Raw genomic sequence first — 12393 nt, forward strand, 5'->3', positions numbered from 1 at the left:
CACTTTTTTGTAGTCTTGTGTACTGTTCTGTGTTGCACCGTGGTCCTGGACAAACGACATTTTGTTCCAGCGTATACGAGCATATATAGAAGAATGACAGTAAAAACCCACTTAATTTGACTATCATTATTATTAGTATTATACTCTGTTTTAAAAGCAACAAGTAATCATACTGGGGTAAGAATCATAATATAAGCAGCAGCAACAACAATAATAATGATAATAATAATAAATATTCTTCTTATTATTATTATTAGTAGTAGTAGTATTTACAAGAAAACTTACATTTCTGTGCATGGTAAAATGACAGTTATTTTAAGAAATTTATGAATCACTTTTAGCCAAAGTACTGATTTATAAAAGATGTCAGGATTCATTATGATGGACTCATACAGTTTGTGATTGTTCCTAGATCATTGCTTGATAAAGCATGGCTTTGCCCTGGCTTCTCTCTCTCTCACACACACACACACACACACACACACACACACACACACACACACACACACACACACACACACACACACACACACACACACACACACACACACACACACACACACACACACACACACACACAGAGCTTCAGGGACTAAAACCTGAAGCTTTCGCGCCCTCTGCTGCTCATGTCTGGTATTACAGTGACTGTACACTAACAGCACTACACACATTAGCATCCTGAGGCACGGCCGCTTTTCTTCCCCTCAGATCTCTTTATTGGATTTTGGAATGTATTTACAGAGTCACAGAGTTGATAGTGGAATTATATCGACAGAGACGGAGGATTGGACTTCACATGGTGCTTGGAGCACCGAAACACACCCTCAATAAGTTTCCCGCAAAAAAAAAAAAAACAAAAAAAAAAACAACAACAACAAAATAAACAGCTTCAGCCTATGAACAGTGAGGATTAAATTTAAAGCAAGTATGACTGAAATACAAAAGTGGAACGTGTCTGTTTAAAGAGTCTCTCTATGGAAAACTTTAGTGCAAATTTCCTCCTACTGTGATGCAAATGCACTCACCATCCACTTTATTAGGAACACCAATACACCTCTCCATTCGTGTGGATTCAATCAGGTGTATCCAATTAGCCAATCATGATCAAGCAGATACAGGTCAAGCGCTTTAGTTAATATTTACATCAGAATGGAGAAAATGCTTACCAACACTGGACAGATTAAGATTACAAAAAGATCAGGTAATGTTTTTTACTGTCTTCAACCGTCCAGTTTTGGTGGGCATGTGGTGTCAGATTCCTGTTCTTATCTGACAGGAGTGGACCCGATACAGTCTTCTGCTGTTGGAGCAAAATCCGCATCACGGTTTAACGTATTCTGCTTTTCTGCCCACGGCGGTTGTAAAGAGTGGGCATTTGAGTTCCTTCCAAACCAGTAAGGTCAGTGTCCTCTGACCGCTCTTATCAACAACGTGCTTATGTTTGTATCATGCAAGAAATGTTTCATTTGTTTTTCGCACCATTCTGCGCAAACTCAGGAGACTGTTGTGCATGAAAATCCTAGGAGATTCTGAAGCGCTTAGCCATGATTTTATGCATTGCATTGCTGCCAATTGATTGGATAATTGCACGAACAAGCAGGAGTACAGGTGTTACTATTAAAGTTGTCCGTGCGTGTATGTATTCTCCTACTCAGTATGTGTACGATGATATTTTAACGAATACTCTTTGGAATCCATTATCGCATTTCATCCCATATTTAAGAAATGATTTGGAGATGAATCGAGTTTACACGGTCTTCCCCTACATTCCAAATGTATTATATTTAGAAATATTGGTTTTGCTTTAGTGTGAATTTCACGTTTATGCCGAACCGTTACTTTAACACTCACACAGTAGCTGAGAATTCCCAATCCAGTCCTTGTATTCCCTCAAACAGATCAAATATAGCTGAAGATATTGTCCACTTTGACTTCTATAATGTCCCGTGAGTTTTACTCTAATGGTTGTTTTTGTTGTTGTGCTTTACTTCTCTTCATTACAGTTGATTCTTTTCCACCGTCAAACACACCTAGTCAGTGTAAACAGCGCTCTCTAGCCCTCGGTTACTCTGTCTCGAGTGTGTGTGTGTGTGAACCAAACTGGAAAAAACAGACCTTGTTCATGGGTTTTCTGTTATGGACTAAGGTGGAAATCTCTACAGCACAGAGACAGAGAGACACAGAGAGAGAGAGCGCGAGAGAGAGGGAGAGTGAGAGAGAGGAGAGAGAGAGGGAGGAGAGAGAGGGAGGAGAGAGAGGGAGGAAAGAGAGGAGAGAGAGAGGGAGAGGGAGAGGGATAGAGGAGAGAGAGAGAGAGGAGAGAGAGAGAGGGAGAGGAAAGAGAGGAGAGAGGGAGAGGGAGAGGGATAGAGGAGAGAGAGATAGAGGAGAGAGAGAGAGGGAGAGAGAGAGAGGGAGAGGAAAGAGAGGAGAGAGAGAGAGGGAGAGGAAAGAGAGGAGAGAGAGAGAGGGAGAGGAGAGAGAGATAGAGGAGAGCGAGATAGAGGAGAGAGAGGGAGAGGGAGAGGAGAGAGGAGAGAGAGATAGAGGAGAGAGAGGGGAGAGAGAGAGGGAGAGGAGAGAGAGATAGAGGAGAGAGAGATAGAGGAGAGAGAGAGGAGAGAGAGATAGAGGAGAGAGAGGGAGAGAGAGAGGGAGAGGAGAGAGAGATAGAGGAGAGGAGAGAGAGAGAGGAGAGAGAGATAGAGGAGAGGAGAGAGAGAGAGGAGAGAGAGATAGAGGAGAGGAGAGAGATAGAGTGAGAGAGGGAGAGGAGAGAGAGATAGAGGAGAGGAGAGAGAGAGAGGAGAGAGAGATAGAGAGGAGAGAGAGAGGAGAGAGATAGAGGAGAGGAGAGGAGAGGAGAGAGAGGGAGAGAGACAGGGAGAGGAGAGAGAGATAGAGGAGAGGAGAGAGAGGAGAGGAGAGGAGAGAGAGATAGAGTGATAGAGGGAGAGGAGAGAGAGAGAGTAGAAACACACTGTTCCTTAGTATTTTTTTTTCTGATTTATATAATTGTCATAATGCACTTTGAACTGCTTTTTGTATGAAAGGTGCTATAAATAATAATAATAATAATAATAATAATAATAATAATAATAATAATGATGCAGTCACGGAGCAGCACACACACTGGATTATGTTCGTTCATCAAAAATGTGTGTGCATCATGGTGACCTTTGAAGACTTCAGGCTGGACATTTTCCCGAAACCCAGGAAATCAACCCTGGTCAGTGATATTAGCTCTACTGTGTTCACCTCGCGCTGGTGATGGGAAACACACTAACATATCAAACACAGTTGATCACGGGTATGTTCAAAACTGCTCAACACGAGCTGCTAGACTGGATGACGTTATGTTGTTGACTCTCAACTAGCTATTACGTTACTCCAAATAGTCACTAGATATTAGTTTATAGCATCATTTACGTGTGACAGCCTCGAGACTTCATCTGGTTTGAGACTGTCGTTAAACTACCGACTTCATACTTTCCTCATAACGTATACGGTATGTTTGCTTCTTTAATCAAGAGCGAGTCGAGCCATGTCGCCAATAGCCATATCACCTAGACTGCAACTAGACGACTCTAATGTGACTTCATTAGAGCAGTGACGTCCACACTGAAACTATTTTTTACATGTACATTTTACTTAGGTGGTGTACATGCAGTGGCGTAAATGCAGTGTGCTGCTACCCACCTCCACCTGTTTGTGAAACACATCCACATGTACACGACAACCTGTCACACCTCACACACCCACTAGAGGGCAGTGCATGCTCCAGAGAAGAAACGGCTCATTGACCTTTAAGGTAACGAGTAATTAAATCCTAGCAAGGGACACCATCTTTTATATTTATCGTTACGAAATGATCATAAAACTATCAAATTATTCCACCGGTTGTCTTATACTGTCGGCAGAACTTTGGATTTATTCTATTAAAATGTAAAGCTAAACGGTCAGACAACAGATGAATACATCTAGACATAAAAATCTCGATATTGGTTATATGATTTTATATTTGTTTGATTTTATGTGATAATCATACGAGAAATATTATATAAATTGGCCTGTATTCAAGATGTTTTCACCTTCTTTTTTCTTCTTCTTCTTCTTCAGTGGTCCAGTTCTCGGGGTGAACTGGGTTTTCTCCTTCACGCCATATTACAGAAACACATGACCTCGTATAGGACAACATCTACGTTTCTATATCCTAATTTGCATCATTCCAGAAAAAAGGAAAAGAGGATTATAGAAGCTTTTCCAATGTAATAGCGGCTGTGCTTTTAGCATTTAGCGTTAACATTATCTATCTTGCTAGCTTTTACAACCATAATGGAGTTATATTTATAGTAGTATTTAACCGTAGTAAATATATATTTTTATGCGTTTTATTTTGTCTGAATTGGAACTTTTTCTCGGCATCTTCGCTTTACAGAATTTCTTTAGACGTGCCTAGGACCTTTACACAGCGCTGTACTTCTATTCCAAAACGTTACTAATAACCGTTCCCAAATGATCTGCTGCTTTTCAGTGAATTGTAAATGAAAAATTTTCCCTCCACTGAGGGAAATAAAAACGTAATTTGCTTTGACATTCAAATCTCTCTATCTTGTTTTTCCATCTTTACAACAGAAGCGGTTGAACTAGAACTTATTTAACCATGTCAGGTGTTCATTTATGACAGGTTTCTGTAATATGGACTCGGGTCTAAAACGTTTCTTTCTGTTTTGTTGTTTATTTTGTGCTCTGTGTTCCCATTCTAGTTATTCCTTCCTTCCTTCCTTCCTTCCTTCCTTCCTTCCTTAAGGTTTGGTTTGTACTCAAAGTTCGTGTTACTGTCTCAGCCGGGGTTACAGTCTGTCCTTCAGTCCTTCACCCCATTGCTGTTCTGTGATCTGTCTTTACACACATTTATCCATCCACACACATCTAACCAGGACCACATACTCCAACACCGTATGAACATATGATCCGACACCGTACGTTTATCTATTGATACACCATAACGTCCATAAGAACATGACATTTGATTGACATGTGATTTAAAGATTCCCATCACAGAGGCAGTGATCGCTGCGTTTCACAAATCCACAGACATCATGTATTTGGTCAGTTGTTTCTCGAATAAAAAAATAAACACATGTATCAGGGTGGGTGTGGGATTAAAAAACACACTCGGTCCATAATTTGGCATTTCTAGTATGTCTTTCCCTGTGTACCCCAGTTTGTATTTACAAAAAAGAAAGAATTTACAAAAAAGAAAGAAGAATAATAATATACAGATAACAAATCAACATATTCGTAAATTGAGTATAAAAATAAATGAGACGTGTCATAAAGCATTTTGGAGGCAACTACATCTGACATAAGGATTTTTTTCATTCAGACGTGGCTTTACAACTGCAATGGCGTGCGTATGTGTGTGTGTGTGTGTGTGTGTGTGTGTGTGTGTGTGTTTATACAATGTTATAAAGAGTTTGATATTTGCTTATAGATACTATATATACTGATTTTTATTCCTATTCTCTGTTCACAAAACACAGCTAAAGCTGATATGTGAAAATTAAGGAGGTAACTGGGAAATGCGTTTTCAAGTCTGTTGGGGGGGGAAAGAGTCCTCTTCATGAGCATATGATGAACAATGGAAAGAAAATAAAGCCATCTTTTACCTCAGTTTATCAGACATGCAACGACTCGACTGCTCTACCTCCGTGTGGGTTTATTATGAAGCACAGTAGATTACAGTAATGTACAAATCACATGCTCCTCTTCTCCAGATGAGGTGTGATGCAGTTTTGCAGGAAATTAGAGGCCTGATGATCGTAGCTCTGACGTCCTAGACACAAGGAAACAGAAACGTAGCATAGTGCTCTGAAAATGGCATGCTCAAAAAAATTGGAGAAAAAGTTCAAATAAAAATAAATAAATAAATAAATAAAAAAAAGCAAAAGATCTAATTTATCACTGGAGATTCGAGATGTTTAGTGTCTGATGTTTGTTTCGTTAGTTTTGTACTGGAGTCACGAGGCTAATTTAGCTAACAAGTAATGGAAATCTTCCAAAACTGTTTGCTTGAAAGTTTGAATGTTGAAATGCAGATTAATGAATTAAACTAAAGTAATTGAAGTTTAAATACTTGAAGCACTTTTTCAAGTTTTTGCAGAAAATCTTTCAGATTTGAAATTGTTTAATTCTGCTGGCAAATACGATAATTTAGCTTCTTTGGGAAAGTACATGCTTGAAAGTACCGAGCTCACTTTGAATAAAAAAAACGTTACTCTGAACAAAGGCGCCTGCCAAATAAATAAGCAATAACACACATGAGCGTCTGAAGTGCGTTATTTTTGTACAACACTCTGTAAAACCGGATAAGCTCATTTAACTCCAAAAATCTGAGGAAACTAATTACCTCAAAATTTTGATGTTGATAAATCAATTGCTTTAAGCCAAATACACTTAAATATAACAAGAATCGAACTCAAACTTTGTCATTTAAAATAAATTGTTGTTATATTTAAGAGTCATGACACCAGTGACAGTGACACCAGTGACAGTGACACCAGTGACGATGTACAGTACATGAAATTTGAATTAGTGTGAATATATCCTGTATGTTTGAGGATGAACTTACCCAGCACCCACTTCTTCAGAACAAATTCTTGCTTTTCTGTAAAGAAAAGAACAAAATAATGTTACTAAGCCCAGAAATGACCAAATACTAATTAACTACTAATACTATTAATGTATTTAGGAGAAGATTCATTACCCCACCCTAACACTGAAAGATCATTTTTTAATTAATGTATGCACTTTCTCATTCTTTATATCATGCTTTATAGCTTTATAGATTCAAAATTTATATATATATATATATATATATATATATATATATATATATATATATATATATATATATATATATATAAATCTAAGTCTCTTTACTTGAAATTTGTCATGTTTTCATTTAAATTTTGCATATTAACTACCTCATAAAATATCAATATCAATTATATATATATATATATATATATATATATATATATATATATATATATATATATATATATATATATTTATATAAAACCCCAATTCCAAAACCGTTGGGACAGTATGAAAAATTCAAAAATAATTAAAAAAAAAAAAAAGAGTCAGTTGAAAATTCAGTTCACCCTGTACTGTATTGAAAACACATTATTAACACATTATTTGATTATTTTATTTGTGAATTTAATTTATTTTTGAAAATATACACTCATTTCAAATCTGGTGACTGCAACACACTCCAAAAAAAGTTGGGACAGTCGACTGTTTACCACTGTGTAACATCAGCTTTTCTTTTAATAACACTTATTAAGCGTTTGGACGCTGAGTGAAGACACCAGTTGGTTAATTTAGTAAGCGGAATTTCCCCCCATTCATCCATTATGCATTTCTTCACCTGCACAACTGTACGGGACCTTCGTCGCCTTATTTTGCGCTTCATAATGCACCACACATTCTCAACGGGAGACAGGTCAGGACTGCAGCAGGCCATGCTCGCACCCGCACTCTCTGCTTACGCAACCATGCGCTTGTAATCCGGGCAGAATGTGGTTTGGCGTTGTCCTGCTCTGGATGGCAGCATGTGTTGCTCCAAAATGTGTACATATCTTTCTGCATTAATGCTGCCCTCACAGATATGCGAGTTACCCATGCCATGGGCTCTGAGACACCCCTATACCATGACAGATGCTGGTTTTTGGACCTGACGCTGATAACAGCTCGGATGGTCCTTTTCCTCTTTGGCCCGGAGAACATGACGGTTGTTTCGTCCAAAAAATATTTTAAATGTTGACTCGTCAGACCACAAAACACGATTCCACTGTGCTACTGTCCATCTCAGATGATACCGAGCCCAGAGAAGTGGGCGGAGCTTCTGGACAGTGTTGATGCATGGCTTCTGCTTTGCATAATAAAGCCTTAACTTGCATCTGTGGATGCAGCGGCGAATGGTGTTGACTGACAAAAGGTTTATCCAAGTATTCCTGATCCCATGTCAGGATCTCCATTACAGACTCATGACTGTTTTTAAGACAGTGACATCTGAGGGATCGGAGATCACGTGTATTCAGAAGTAGTTTTTGGCCATGTTGTTCTTATTTTCTACTATGGAATAATAATGAACAAATCAAATCTATTTAATATTTTAAATTCCTAACAGTATTCATAAGGAAGCTTTACACACTCTCTGTATTGTCTCTATCAGCTTCCTGAGGAGCTTCACCCAGGAAGCTCTTCTTTTTCTTTAGGGAAATAATTTCAAAATTGTACTGTGCTGTACTTATTTTTGCTGGAACTGTATTTCTACCTCATCCTCATATGCTCAAATTGACAGAACCAAGCTGGGCTTGACTATCTGTGCATGACACACTTACCACAATTACAAGGAAATCTCTGAATCTCTGCTGTTCCTAGTGTACATGCTTTAGAACTCGCTTCAGAAGAACAGAAAACAACACAAAAAGAACAGCGCAAACCCCCAAAACAGCACCAACAAAAAGAAACAATGCAGAAAAGGACAGAAGCGAGAAAAAACTGAACACACAAACAAGGCCAAGTCAAAATGATCAAAAGCTTTGACAGAGAGAGTAACGGGGACGTGCTGTAAACATATCAAGCACTAACAGATAAAAGATCTGGTTCTGAGAGACGGTGAAGACATGAGCTTAGTCCACATCAGACAGATGCTAAAACAGTCTGTTTAACACATTTCTGAGGCTGACCTGAATATAAAAGGCACATAATCCTGCAGGCTGCAGAGAAAATGTTCCTGCATGATAATGACGTTAACGTCTGCACTGAGTCCTGTTTCAGAAGCGGCTCCTGCCCCAGGACAGTCAGACTGGGGCAGAAGGGTGTAGTACAGGGTCGATTTAAGACAGTAGGTAGCAATAATGGAAGCGAAGAGCAAAAATAAAGTAGTAGTGGCAACGATATGGGGTATCTGAGGGCAAAGTGGGATAATAAGGATTAAACATGGAGCTGTAGGGGCAGTAGAGGGCAGAAGAGAGCAAACACTGGCTAGCAGAGAAGGCAAAGTAAGGCAGAAGAGGGTAGAATTATGTTAGACAGACATGGTTGAGGTGGGTGGTTAAATGGCCGTCTCCAGGCTTTTGAGGAACTTTACCTTCTTCTTGGCCTGTAAAAGCTCCTGGTAGGCACTGGATCGAATGAAGCGGCTGTACGAGTCGCTCTTCATCAGCTTATAGATGTGCTCCTGAAGAGGTGGAAGAAGAGAGAAGGAATTTATAACAAATCCTTAGAAACGTACACAATCTTGCTTTAAAGTCCTTGAATTACATTATCAAAAGACCAAGACAGAATTGTGTACTTATTATTGTGTAATAACTGTAACTGTAAAAAGGCATTAAGGGGCTGTACAGGTACAGGGCATAATGAGACAGCAGAAGGCAATTTGAAGCAGTAGGGGGCAGTAGAAGGCAAACTGAGACAGCAGGATGCAGTGTAGGGGAGTAGGGTGCAGTAGAGGGCAAATTGCGGCAGTAGGGAGTATTTGAGGACAGGAAAAGGCAGTGGAAAGCAAAATTGAAGTTGTATGGAACAATTGAGGGAAGTAACAGGCAAACTGAAGCAATGGAGATGTAGAGGTCAATGGGGGGAAGTGGAATGCAGTACATGGCCGTAATGGACAAACTGGAGCACTAAAGGGCAGTAGGGACAAGTAGAGGACAAACTTCAGCAGTTGGAAACATCTGAGGGAAGTAGAGGGCGGTATAGGCAAAATTGAGGCAGTATGGAGCAATAGAGGGCAGTGGAGCATTAAAAGACAAATTGGAGAAGTAGTGGGCTACAGGGAGCAAATTGGAGGAGTAGGGAAAAGCAGAGGACATACTGAAGCACCAGAGAGCATTTGAGGGCAGTAAAGACAAAATCAAGGCAGCAGGGATTAATAGAGGGCAATATGGGGCAGTTAAGGGCAAATTAGTGCAGTAGAGGACAAACTGGAACAGTAGGAGCAAACTGGAGCAGTAGAGAGCATTAGAGAGTAAATTGAGGAAGTTGAGGGCAGTAGAGGGTGCTAGAGGGCAAATTAAAGCAGTAGGGGGCCGTACATTGCAAATTTTAGCAGTAGGGTTCAAAAAGTGGAGCTATAGAAGTAGAAGGGAAAGTGGAGAAGTAGAGGGCAAGTTGGAGCAGTAGGGGGCGGTAGAGGGCAAACTGAGGTAGTAGCAGGCTGCAGGGGGCAAATCAAAGCAGGAGTTGGTAAACTGAGGGATTAGGGGGCAGTAGTGACAGTAGTAGTCACAGGTACATGTAACACATCCTGTCAGACTCATGGCCTCACACCAGACTTTCAATGCTTTAACAAAATCTATTAAAAAAACCAAACATGGTAATAAATAAATAAATAAACAAATAAATAAATAAATACAAAACCATGCTCAGTGTGACCTGAGCATCTTCAAACGTGTAGCGTCCGGGATCTTTGACATTCTGCATGGTCTTATCGTAGCTCTTGGAGTCGAGGTTGATGGCACTCGGGGCTCCGGAGGCCAGAAACTCGTCCCAGATCTCCTGCACACGACTGGGCACCTCACGGATCGGCCGCTTCTTAAGCTCCTGCACGGCCAGCCAGAAACTGACACACACACAAAAACACACGCCAAACAGACATCACCAAATAGACTTTTAACCAAATAGACCCAGTGTTTCTTTAAACACCTGTGGACATTTATGAACAGACATTTTTGGACATTGTAGGACATTTTTGGTGAAAGTGTTTAGACTGCAATAATAGCTGTATTCAGGTTGCATGCAGTATTGTGACGAGTTTATACAGTAAATTAAAAAACACCCAGAATGAACTTAATTATTTCCTCTATGTACTTCTTTAATTATGAAACAATTAGCATCTGTAGCTTCTTTATTATTATTATTATTATTATTATTATTATTATTATTATTATTATTATTATTACTATTATTGTTATTTATTTATTTATTTATTTATTTATTTATTATTGGTAATAAATATTGATGTATAACTGACACAGGTCAGTTATGACAGTAGTTCAGGGCTGAATATGGATAGTAATACTTATGCTATAACATGTTTATAACAAGTCTTTATGGAATTAGTAGCTGTATGAGGAATTTAACAATGCAAATGGTTAAGCAGCTATAAAGAATGAAAATACAGGTAAAATGAGTAGAAATACACAGATATTAGAGAGAAATGGATTTCAGCTCTGATCAGCTCAGGTGTGTGATTAAATGTGTGTGAGGATGAGATTCTCTCACCATAGGTTCTCCGAGCTGAATTCAGATTCGAGGAACTTCAGGAACTGTTCTCTCCCTACAGGATCCTTCAGAACCTCATCAAAATTGAAACCCCACCTCCGCACCCTCTGCTGACCCGGCTCCTTACTGAGAGAGAGAGAGAGAGAGAGAGAGAGTGAGTGAGTGAGAGTAATAACTGTTATCTCTCCAAATATATTCAGTGCAATAAAGCTTGCATGAGACTTGATGAACGATTTATAATTTTTTCATTTTTAATGAAATAATTTCGTATTTTTGCCCGAGGTCTGAAAGACTGAATCACGTTTAAAGACATACTAATGACTGCACATGACTTAGCTTATTAATTAACTTGTAATTAATTAATTAGCTTACGAATTAACCTTGTTGTTCTGCCGTTACCGTAATGCCGTTATTCTTTAAACCAAGAGGGTTGACCTTAATCGGAAGGACAATTCACACTGGAAGTGTTTTCAAAGTGGTTTTTTTTTTTCAATAAATCTCAAGCATTTAATTAGCATTTCAGTCCATGCACACTGTGTCAGAGGTGAGTGGAAATCGGGCCTACATGTCACGTTACCCTTACTTTAATAATAATAATAATAATAATAATAATAATAATAATAATAATTAGAAAAAGACAAACAGGCTGTTTATTCACTGTCCCTCTGTCTCATGTCCTGTTTTTATTGATTTGTGTTGTAATTAAAGCTAGTCAACTTCACCTGTGCCCATTCTCACATTTTCAGTGTTTTATTGACGCTGATGTACATTTGGTTGGTAATTTTCAGGACAAAAATGACTCTCAGTGCCATGTCAGTCACTTGTGTGGAACCAGTGTGGTGTAAATTGAACTGGATGAACTGAAAATGTCTTTTACACAAAGCACAATGCTTCATGTATCTCCACATGATCTGCACTAATGTGGACTTCTTCAGACATATTTAAACCTAATCTAACTTTGGTCTGGTATAAACTTGGATGATTTATTTGAACTATTATATTAGTCTTTATCTCGGTGGCTTAGCGTTTAGCACGTTTGCCTCACATCCCTCCGCTCTGTATGCACAGAGTTTGCATGTTCTCTCCGTG

At 39.0% G+C, this 12393-nt stretch overlaps 1 protein-coding gene across 1 annotated transcript in view; it reads right to left on the bottom strand.

Annotated features, from left to right (window-relative positions):
* Nucleotides 1-5430: 5430 nt before the first annotated feature.
* Nucleotides 5431-12393, bottom strand: part of rgs7b (regulator of G protein signaling 7b) — a 110921-nt gene continuing 103958 nt past the window's right edge. Inside the window, exons 13-17 of the mRNA XM_053639365.1 lie at nucleotides 11305-11430; nucleotides 10456-10642; nucleotides 9170-9259; nucleotides 6635-6670; nucleotides 5431-5839 (exon numbers count right to left, since the gene is read on the bottom strand). Coding sequence (XP_053495340.1) covers nucleotides 6650-6670; nucleotides 9170-9259; nucleotides 10456-10642; nucleotides 11305-11430 — 424 coding nt within the window. The 3' untranslated portion in view covers nucleotides 5431-5839; nucleotides 6635-6649. The remainder of the gene's footprint in view (nucleotides 5840-6634; nucleotides 6671-9169; nucleotides 9260-10455; nucleotides 10643-11304; nucleotides 11431-12393) is intronic.

The sequence above is a fragment of the Ictalurus furcatus genome, chromosome 13 (genome assembly GCF_023375685.1).
Source record: "Ictalurus furcatus strain D&B chromosome 13, Billie_1.0, whole genome shotgun sequence".
Taxonomy (NCBI): Eukaryota; Metazoa; Chordata; class Actinopteri; order Siluriformes; family Ictaluridae; genus Ictalurus; species Ictalurus furcatus.